Consider the following 12,169-nt stretch of genomic DNA (forward strand, 5'->3'; position numbering starts at 1 on the left):
TAAAAAGCACTGTTACAAATTGATGCAACTTCATATGAAAGTGATTAAAACAAACGAAAGTTTGTGAGTGCGTACGTGTGTATTTTTCAATTTCTCCACTTCACGAAACAAATTGAAGAGAAAATAAAATCTGAAAAATACTGATGACCATAATTTTCCAAAACAATTTTTTTGAAAAAAAATGACATGGTTGGCTAGTAAAAGAAGAAGCGATTAGAATTGAAATAACTCGAGTGACGTAAACACACACAAACACACATACTGCAGAATAATAAATGAAGTTAAGGCAAAACATGGATTCATAATAAGATTAAACGATGAGTTTTTCCTCATCTACACAGGTTCTATTGTCCTCCATATATCTCATACATAAACAAAAGTGTCCAAGATGCACACATCCATATATATATATATATATATATATATAACGACGACATTAATTAAGTGGAAATGACTAAAACGCAGACGTGAATTCATACTAGATTAAAAAGAAGCCTAACTTTCTTCTTTTGACTTATAATTAGTCTTCGCACGTCGCCGCCGATCACTTCGTTTTGCCCTTCGAAGACCCTTTTGGCTGCAGATCGAAGCCTTTTGCCTCCGATCTCTTCATAATCCTCAGCCTCTTGCATGATTCTATGAACATTCTGCCAAAAACACACCACATTATGATTAATTTAAGGATACAAATTTGATATAATTTAATTTCTTTCTACAAACAATTAATTAAATGCATTTAATATTAATATTATAATTTTTTTTTTTACCCTTGTTAAGGGCAAGCAATTATTGAAAAGATTTTGCCCCTCCCCATTTCAAGGTTCTCTCCAACATTATAGTGAGGGATATATTCACGCATGTCGGCAATATGTGGTCCAAAAAAATAAATGTTATTGGTGTCACAAACACGTAAACTTTATAATCTATACTCTCTCAAACCAGTCTTCATGAAAATTCCAGACTTTCCCGGAAAATTATCAATGATTTCCCTCTTTACCGGGCCTTTTTCCCTTCCTTTCAAGTTCTCGAGAATTTTCCTTACTCGCACAACTTGATGATTCTCTCTCTCTTCAACTAATCTAAACCTAATTAGTAAATTCTTATTGTACGATATGTCTGCCGAATTAACTTATTCGTACATCAATTTTGTACCAACTTGAAATCTGTAGGGACTACTCACGAATTTCATAAAACCAGCTTGAGTTATAATTAGCACTAATTCACTTTGTATTAATGGTAAGTCAAGTACTGAAATTTATGGATCTGGAATTAAAACTCCATGTACAATTTTATTTTCTGTATTAATTAGTCTCTCTAAAAAGAAATTAAACATTTTTCATTGATTTGAGGACTTTTTAAGAAACCTAATAATGGTAAATCTATATGCCTATGAAAAGAATAAATTTTTTAATATAAAATAATTTGAAAATAAAATTGAAATGAAAACTTTCAATGCACATCATATCTATGGTTAAAGAATATCAATTCTAATAAAGCAATATAATCCTACATATTTAAAGCAATTTGGATATATAAAGATCCATATTTTTAATAATAGTATTTAATTAGGAAAGGTTATAAATTAAAGATGGAGGACAAAAGGACTTACTCCCAAGGGACATCTCCAACAAGCATCCAGTCACCATCCCTGTCCTCATAAATGGGAACGAGTTCAGAATTGTCCACACCCTTCAATGCCTCTCCTGCAATATAATAACCAAATAATTATACTTTATAATTATTATAATAATCTCTCCCATTAACTTTTTTTATTATTAAATTTTAAGCCTTTTGCCTTCGTTTCCTTTCAAGTTTCCATGCATGCTTTTAACTTTACACTGTTCTGTTTTTTTCTTGATCAATTTAGCATATTCTTACAGCTACTTAACAATCCAAGAAGCAGCTTCGTTATTATATATGTTCGTCCTTTTGTCTCCCCTTTGTCTAACTTAGTTTATTTGTGGTCATTCTCCCTGGAATTAAATTAATTAAAGGTTCTCTAACTATGTTATACAATATTACTAATTAATCAAACTTTATGTTCATGAATCGCCTACCTTATTTGTCAAAACATAACTAAATCAAGCAATGTTTTCTTCTTTCAGTAATATTCATATCCGATCCTCCTCTCTTTAGGCACATAGATCTTTCATTAGTTCAAAACATTCTCTCCTCTCTAATATATCACAGGGATTTATACGTCTTCAAAACAAGCCCGAAAAAAGAAATATATCTTACAGTTGATCATATAACAGGAAAGTATAATAGATCTCCATGTAGACTTGCCCAACATTCTTTTGAACTTTAATTTCATTATATATACGACCCTTTTCTGAACTTGCATGTCTTTTTGTGAGCCACATATATATAACTCATGGATTATATCAGACAAGTAATTAGAGAAGGAATTAATAAATGGTAACTCACCGATTCCGTGGCAATCAAAGAGCTTCTCCAAGGATGAGGCTAACTCGGAGTAGCCCTTCTGCAAACCCAAATCAACTTTTCGCAAGAAAGGAGCTCCATCCATACTAACCTTCACGTAAATTTTGGGACCTTCACTCATGCTATTTCTCCTCCGGTACGACCCCACCGGCGGCCACCCCACAACTGGGTTCTTCGCGGGTGTTTTCCGGTCGCCCGAGCAGCTGTTCTCATCCTCGCTGCCACCGCCAGCACCACCATCGACATGGCCAATCTCAGAGAACACCCTCTTCTTGGTCGTCATCATCATCTCAGTCGTAGTACTCTTGTCCTGACCATCCCCACCACCGCCGGGAAGACCCAACCTTAGCTCTGTGATTTCAAGTCCGAGAGCCATTATTGGGATTCGAATTCAAAAACTTGTTTTAACTTTTGAAAACTTATAACAAAAGGATTCTACTCTGAGTGTATTTGTGGGGATGATGATGAGAATATATTAATTTGAGCTTAGTGTGGGAAGCTAGCTAGGGAATGGGTGGGTTTATATACAAAGTGAAGGCGAAGGACACAGTGGGCGCCATGAAAGGGTCAAGTAGGGTAAGTGGTCGGTCACATGAGAAGCAAATATAGAGACGATATTGTTTAATTTTTTTTTAAAAAATCAAATTAAAACATTACGCTAATAAAAGATTATAGGACAGATCCTACGGTTCCTATGTTGCCTTGTTGGTTATATTTGGTGATCAGATCTGATCGTGGCCGTCTGATTAGGTGACTGATGAGCATGAAACAAGCCAGCCATGTGATCAACTTGTTTGATTGAGTATCTCTTCGCATTTATAATTTATAATTTATACCCAGCGAAAGTCTTCGTTGTGGATATGAGGATATGTATGACTTCTTTTTTTTCTTTTTAGACAAATTAAAAGCAATAAAAATATTATGTCTGGGGTATTGTTGGATTTTGCTCCAAATTAGCGAGCCAAGTTTTCTCTTTGAACCATGATCTTAATTAAGGGCATGATATCTCGCGGGTGAATATTAAGAGTTTTACTAATTTAGTGTTCTTTAATTTAAAAGTCAGATATAGCTGTTTCTGTCTATACATACGCACACACACCTCTACATGTGCTTGTCTGTGTGTAAAATTTTATTTTGTGTTGTTTTTCTTAATCAAATTGATAAAATGGTCCCCGAAATAATTTTAATTTCTGTCACACAAAATTAGCTTAAATTTATTATCAAAAATTATTAAAAATTATTTTATAAAGTAATAATTTTTTTGCATGCTAGTCTTCTTGTGAAGTCATTGCTTTAAAGATTCCAAAAAGATAAACTGTAATGAATTTTTTCATAATTTCAAAGACTAAAACTGTTATTATTTGACCTAATAATGATCTAAACACTAAACTGTAATTTTCTCTTTTCTCAGGCTATTTACCTTTCAACTAATGATAAGTATGAAATGAAAGGAAATTCTAAATATTCGACGAAGATATGAAAGGGGATATGGAAATCTTTGCCAATAACCCATAATTACTCAGTAACCGTCATATTTAATTAATTAACAACGAGGGATAATTAATTAAGGCAAACTAATTACCTAATTAAGCTAGTTTCCCACAAAACATAACTTTTTCTATGTCTTACAAAGTCATAAGAACAATATATAAAGGCGATAGGCTGGCTATCTGAGAGATTCCATGTCTCCATATATGTGTTTTAGCATCTTCTTTCATTTCTTGTACATTAACCTTCAATTCAAATTCATTTTCTGGTACCTTTTGTACATGTTTCACGCAGCCACACTTATTGACTGACATTGCATATGAATAATGTTCAATTTCAAACAGTATAATCTAAAGTTCACACATGCATTATGCATAATAATTACTTTGGCGATAATTTTCACAATAAAATAATAATTCGTATTCCTCACAAAAGGAACTACTGTATACTATATTTGTTCCATAATATAAAAGTTAACCGACTAATTTGAGTGAATTAAAAAAATTTGTTAAGTTAGTTATTTGTAATAAATAAGTGTTATCTTCACTATAGTATACCCTTGCTAATTATGCATGTATATTAACTGAAACTACCATTTGATGAAACCTTTAACATATACAACTATTATAAGAACTACTTAAATAAATAAATAAATATGAGAGATAAAATGGATTGAAATTTTATATTTATGATCAAATTAAATATTAAACTAACTCTTAAATCAAGGAGTGGACGTAGTATATACAAACACCTTGCCAAGATTTGGTGTATACAAAATGTGATGTCCACGTACCGAACACGAACTTTAATAATGAAAATGAACACCACAAAGGAGTTTTGGTACTCTTATCTCTCTTTGTCATAAAGATAAGGGTGTGATAAGTTAGTGATATACGTGTAATTTGATACGACAAACGAGAGGCTGTCGTTTTGACTAATCATATTGATGAAGAAGCATATTTCTCTCTTGTAAATGAATCTTGTGCCCAACAAGAAAGTGGTGGGGATGATAAAGCTGTATACACTTTTCTTATATAGAATATTATCAACTTTATTTTGTCCTCAACTTTCATTACTTGCTTTTTATGCATATGGCCCCATTTAAGATAAAAAGTCATTAAGTTTTGTCTTAGCAAGAATAAGATGGATAGCCTCTAAACCAAACTTTTCTCAATTCCAAAAATGGAGTTTTTCCCCCCAAAATAATCTCTCTATCCTGCAATTAGATTGTTGTGTATCTGGATCAAGATCATAATCAAGCAGAATATCAAATATAAATTTTATGAAAGAAATTTGCACTTTATTAATTAGCCATCACCCACTTTTGGATGCAAATATCCAGAAAACATTACACTAGAGGTTCATTATTATTATTATTATTATATGCAAACTTTGTGTACATTAAATTAAAATATTAAAATAATTTTAAGAAATCTAGACAAGAACTCGGCTAGCTTTATTTTTTTCACTTTTTATGTATGTGTTGGAAGGGAACAAGTGACGCAGAAATTGCATGAGAATCACAGAGAAACAGCATAAAGTTGCCGGACTTAATTATTTATTTGAATAAAGATAATATTCGTTAACGGCTCCATTATCTTCTGACGATTTAAATTCTAATCGTGACAAGTATATATATTCTTCTTGTTCTTCTTCTTTTAGTACTATTATGTGATATTTAATTGATAGTTTGTTATATCCTAAAATTATAAACGATTAATCCTCCATCTTTTATTTTCTGTTTGATGTTATTTAGCATTATTGACGTTGGACCGAATATAATCATTATATGAATAGTGTAATAATTTAAATTATGCGCCATGTGGCTTATAATGTATCCATGACCATTGCTCATGTAGATATGGATCTCAATTAGTTGGTCATGAATGCCATAAATTATGATGAAATAAGTAATTCATAATATGTGAAATGTCGTCAGAGACAAAGATGACTTAAATAAATCAAGTTGATTCAAAATAAATATTTGATTATTAGTTTTTTGTATTTATCACTGATGAAAGCAGATAGTGTCTTGTAGTTAGGGCTGCAAAAACTGAGCTAAGGCATTTCAGGCTTTAACGTATGTTTCCGTTTAAATATTCCCATGACTTTAATTTATGTTTGAGAATCTGAATTCCATAAGGAACAACCCACTGCCCCATAAAAAGAAGACTTGGCCTCTTCCATCAGTTTAATTTTTTTTCCTGCTTTATTCATGTAATTAGGGCTCGATTTTCAAGTAATTGGTTTGCACTTTGCAGTTGGCATCATCTTATTAAAAAATAAAAAAAAAGCTGCACTTTCTTTATCAAGCAAAATGGTCACAAAGAGGATCCAAAAATTCTGCTGTTATAGTATAGAAGATGAAAATATGATTTCAAAAGTTTAAATTTTTTTAAATTTTTGTGATAATATTTTTTTGGAAGAATTCAGGAAAAAAATTGAAATTACTAAATCTCAAATTAAATTTGGTAACAACACTTAATATGTTTTGACAACACTAGACTTGTAAATAACAATACATTTTTGGAGGACTTCTCTATTTGGGATTTAGTAATTTCAAAATTCTTTTTGTGAGATTATCCCTTTTTTTTAAAAAAAAAATTTTGTTGCTACAAAACTACTTTTATTTAAATATATTAAAGTAAATAAAAATGAATCTGAATTATTCAATTTGAATTTAAACTGCTTAGATAATGGATCACTTTCGCACATCTACCTACATTTATCAGTGTCATATTTATTAAGAAAGTAAAATAAATTATTTAATTATAAGTGACATTATATATTTAAAATACCTCTTATATGACATTAAACTATATATTAGTTTATAAATCAGGTAAATTAGTTAGAAAAAATGATAAATATAAAAGATAAAGTTAGTTGATGTCATATATATATATATATATATATAGAATTAAATCTAATCCACCAATATATTAATGATCGGAGAGAGTATTTCATAGCCTAGGACTTATCAAAGTAACTAATATAAGCCTTATCAAGGAGAGATAGAACAGAGACGATCTCCTTGAATATTAATTTAATTAATTGCGACTAATTAATTTAAGAGATTTACTTCCATATTTGACCGAATTAAATTACTAGATTGAGCATTTGAGCTAAATCTTGCAGATTCTATTGACTAAACAAGAGGAAGACCTCAATAATTGATCAATGTGTTATAAATTAATAAGATTAGATATATTATACTTGCTTCATCTGGGTGACTTATAACACTCATTTTTTATGGTTAAGGTATAAATCTATCAATGAAATATTCTTCTATGTGCATTTGACACCATAAAATTTCCTTAAGTATAGCTAACATTTGCTAGGTATAAACAAACATGACATTTTTCTTCATTGGGAACGTTCATATGCACTCCTCTTACACCCGTTGAAACTTTGGGGTATCAGATAAGTATGGGAGAATACCTTAGCCCATTTTCAATTAACGAACTTACATTAATAATATTATTATTCAGTCCCTGTTTATCAACTGTACCATCAGAGAATCTCTAAAACGAGTACGAAGAAGATTACATAGAAGCATAAACAAGGGGCCACTTCAGAGAGAACGTGAAAGTATATTTGGTTTATTTCTGTAGCAGTCAGAAATATAAACAAGAATATGTTGTGCTGGGTAAACACTAATTGGCATTGTACTATACTTCTAGTATATTATTATAAACCAAATGTAGGTGTCTGTAATAACACTTACCTAATTCCCAAAAAACCTACTAAATTCAGATATATTAAAAGCAAATGTCCCTTCCCAACCGAGCATATGTCTCCTAGGGCTTGGACATAGCCATGAGATTCACAGCATAAATCCCACCCGCACAGACTCACCTGCACGTGACTCACTCCCCTCTCTGCAGGCACATCCCTGAATCACATATTGTCTTTATAATTTAGCTTTGCTTGCTAGCTAGTAGTTCTTGATCCTGATGAAACCTCTAATTAACACAAAGATTTTCCCCCATTTATAAATAGCATATCACTAGTTTTTGGGGATGCTCAATCTATACATATAGCTATCACTCCTTGTGGCCAAACTAACCGTGAAAAGATACTAGTGTTATAAAGGAAGGAGTCAGAATAATACTACAGCAATAGTTTTATTAAGGCGTTTATATATGTGTATGTATTGTTGATAAGATCAGAATCTATGTACTGTTTATACTCGTTGGTATCAAATATGAGTGAATAAATAAGAAATTCCACATTTGATGAAATTAAACTACTGGTCCGGTCCTAAAAGCAGGAATTAGTTAGAGAATTGATTTTAATTTTAAATATAAGATCTAAATCCATGTTATTTCTCTATTTTATAATTTTTTCTTAAATTAATTTATCTAACTTATAAAATTATATATAATTTAATGTTACATTGGAACATTTTAAGAAACCTATGTTATATTTGTTAAAATTAAGTAACTTATTTAACCTTTTTCATTTATTTAAAGTAGTTAAGTAGTTCTTATATTAAGAATTAACATAGTGGAAAAAAAGCACGCATGCAAAAAAAATATTTTCAAATTTACTTATATATTTTCTCTGGAAGTTCCAGAAGAAAGAGGATTTAATACCTATCCAATGCTGATGTCCTTCTGGGTCCTAATTAACGAATCTTTGATATCCATTTCGTTGAAAAAGAGGTTAAAGAAGAACAATTAATGGTTAACCACATTTAGATCAATAACAAAACGTCAAAACAAGACGCGTCAACTTAAACAAGCACACACATCTTATTGATTGTTGGTACGTACTCAAAACTAGGCAAATTATTGACATCGAACTTAAATGCTTTACGTAACAATTTCTTGCCACGTAGCCTAGCTATGTGGTGCGCTAGTATTTAAGACCAACAAACTGGATGTTGCCACATTTTTGCAAAAATCAATGTTGTGAATATAACGTATAAACTGTGGACAGAAAGTACTATTTCCATGTGGTCAACAGCATATACAGAGGCACATCTATGTACAGTATATCTTTTTGGCTTGCGGCCAAATTTGTTGACATCAGAGAGAAAATTATTGTCTTGCCACGTAGCCCACTATGTTTAAAACTATCTAAATTATGTTGTGACATTTTTGCAAGAAAATGTTGTGAGTATAATATGCAAAAGCTGTGGACAGAACCAATTCCATGTGGTCAATAGTACAGGCACATCTATGGAGTATATATCTTTTGGTTTAAAGCCAAATTTGTTGACGACATCAGACAACTGCAGAAAAATCTCTTGCCACGTAGCCTCGTGTTCTTCAAACTACCCAAGTTTGTGTTGTGACGACATTTTGGCCAAAAAGTAATGTTGTGAAATTAATCAGTTACTGTAAAAACTGTGGATAGAACCACTTAATTTCCATGCGTACGCGGTCAATGGATTAAGCACGTCACTGAGTACATCTTTTTGATTGAAAAGGAAAATTATACTACCTCTAATCTTTAATATATATATAAGAGTTAGTTAACTAAATTGAGTAGATTAATGAAGTTTCTTAATTTAGTTATTTATAATAAATATGTATTATCTTTCTTAGAATACCATTGCTAATTATGTGTGTTAATTAAAACTACTATTTAATTTGATGAAACTTTTAATACGTGCAGCTGCTACAATAACTACTTTAAAAAAATAGATAAATATGTAAAGCACAATAAATTAAGATATTATGTTTAGAACCGAATTAAACGTCAAACTAACTTTTATATTAAGAACTAGAGGTAATATATTGATATTAGAACTTGGTCTAGTGATAGACCAGTTAGATCACAAACTTGGTCAATTGTGTTCGAATCCTAACTTATTAAAAAAGAACCAAGAGGAGAGGCATCCTACTTGCTAAGCCTCAATCGGGATGAGTTGATTGCTTAGATAACCAACAATAGACCCAAAAAAAAAGTAAAGGTGCATTCAATGCCATTATATTACTTATGATGCATCTAGTACCCTAGTTTTATTTTTCTAGTAAATCTAGTATTTCAATCTTATTTTTTTAACTACATCCAACAGTCAATGTATTTGGGAAATAAGATTAGCTAGGGTGTGGGATATCTTTATCCAAATATTTCATGCCACATAGTCTACATATAGCGTGTTTTGAAACTACTTTAAATTGTTCTGTTGTGACGACGAGGACATTTAGAATTTTTGTGAAAATAAAGGTTGTGATGTGAGAGTTTATGTAAAAAACTGTACTGTGGACAGAACTGTTTCCAGGTGGTCAATAGGATAGCCGTTAACAGGAAGATATGAGATACAGGGCAGTTATGAAGACACGTAGTGATCTTATGTACGTGTGAACGTAGTATAGTAAGAACAAAAGTTATGTTCTTTTGTTCATCACAAAAGCTGAGAAACAGCATCAAGCTTATGTCTTTTCATGGGATTCCAATCAATGGCTTGGCATGAAGTTTCACAGGGCATATATCAATCAGTGGTTTGATTTTGCCCATTCAAAAAAGAAAATGATTTCTCTGATATATTCTATTTCTCTGATATATTCTATGTGTCCTGTGACTTTCGTGATTGAAACGGACAAAAATGACCAGGTTTTTTTTACAGCCAGAAACTGTTGTATTTGATTTACATTTGTACACGATTTTGGTTTTCTTTACACAAGTTGCAATTAACGGACAGCTAGGGTACGTGGCTTATTCAAACACTTGTTTCAGACATTTTCCAGGAAAATTTTATAGACAAGAAACTGACTGAGAAAATGTGCTGAAAATGACAAGCTCAGAAGGATGAAACGAGCACCAAATTTTGAAACATCATTATCTTCGTCGACTGAGCAGCTTGATCAGTTTACTAAATTTACCCATGGCAGATTCTTTATCACACTTCTTTTCAATTATATCCAGAAAAAAATTTATTATCTATACTACAAAAATTTCAATGCAGTAGCTTTAATTAACCTGCTCTTCGCTACTTTACTCCATCTATCCAATTATTTTTTTAATAAAAAACTAATAATTAATTCATCTGCAGGTCAAGAAATTTATTCAAAATTAGCTAGAATCTATAAATATGGTGGAGATTTCATTTTCTTTTAACAAATATCCTCATTTGATGGACTCTAATAACTCCTCGGGAAATTATCCTAAAAATATTTAGGGTCAATATAATTTTTTATCACTGCAATTTTGGCCCATTTTAGCTTTGATCTCTCAAATTTTAAACTTATGATTTTAGTCCATGAAACTTATAATTTGTCCTAAAATGTTAGTCCATGAATATTGTAAATGGTGCTAAAGTGACAATGTAGACTCACTAGATGATGCTTAGATGAATCCACAATAAATTACATAGAGGGGAATGAGTTTTCAAAATACAGCGCGCTGAATAACTCCTCAAACGAATAGCGAGAGGAAAAATGGGCTAAATAGCTATGTTTTGAGGGTCTATTTTTTTTTTTTTTGCCTGTTATCCACACAAGATCTAACTATGTTTCATCTGGTGAGTATAAATCACCACTTTAATACTATTTATAATACTTCAGTAAATTTTGATATTGTTACACCTTTAAATATTAACATTTTAAGACAAACTAATTTTCAAGAACTAAAATAATGGGTTTAAAACTTGAGGGATTAAAACTAAATTAGATCCAAATTTTGGGGACCAAAAATTATATTAAGCCAAATATCTAATAACTTTTTAAGAGATGAATATCGTGGTGGTAGGTTGGGAACTTCCATTGTATTTATATAATTATATCTCTCCCTAACAGGATAATATCATAGTCAGAGAAATTTTTTTATTGATAATTGAAAGCGTTAGTTTGTGTTATATATAAGGAACTAAAAGTAAAAGATTAAGTAAAGAGACAAACATCGAATAAAACCAACTTATCCTAATTTGGCCCTCCCATCAATGCATATGTCCAGTCTTTTTGGAATATCAAAGAGATTTTTTTTTCATTATAATGAACTCATTGCAATTTCTGTTAGCTTCTATACTACAACTCGCTATACTCAAATCACCAGAACTAACGTACACATACAATGTTTCACAAACTTACCTAGCTATAATCAATACAAAGGTCCGTTAATTAAAATTGTTTTCAGTGTGTCAATAATTAAGAAGCGAATATCACAAATTTACAAATATTTCCATAGTACAATGATTGTTCAAATCGCATACACTACTATAGTATAAGTTCAAGAATGATACAATCGTTTCTATGCTTCTTCCTCTACTTTCTTTAATTATACTTGCTGT

At 31.1% G+C, this 12,169-nt stretch overlaps 1 protein-coding gene across 1 annotated transcript; it reads right to left on the bottom strand.

Annotated features, from left to right (window-relative positions):
- Positions 1 to 276: 276 nt before the first annotated feature.
- Positions 277 to 2,944, bottom strand: LOC114728936 (auxin-induced protein IAA6). Its single transcript, XM_028915884.1, has 3 exons — positions 2,428 to 2,944; positions 1,610 to 1,703; positions 277 to 647 (listed from the first exon to the last, which is right to left on the bottom strand). The coding sequence occupies exons 1-3, from the start codon at positions 2,819 to 2,821 to the stop codon at positions 545 to 547; spliced, it is 591 nt and encodes a 196-aa protein (XP_028771717.1). The 5' UTR covers positions 2,822 to 2,944; the 3' UTR covers positions 277 to 544.
- Between the last annotated feature and the right edge of the window lie 9,225 nt (positions 2,945 to 12,169).

The sequence above is a fragment of the Neltuma alba genome, unplaced genomic scaffold (assembly GCF_004799145.2).
Source record: "Neltuma alba isolate B1F8T4 unplaced genomic scaffold, ASM479914v2 tig00012582_pilon, whole genome shotgun sequence".
Lineage (NCBI taxonomy): Eukaryota > Viridiplantae > Streptophyta > Magnoliopsida > Fabales > Fabaceae > Neltuma > Neltuma alba.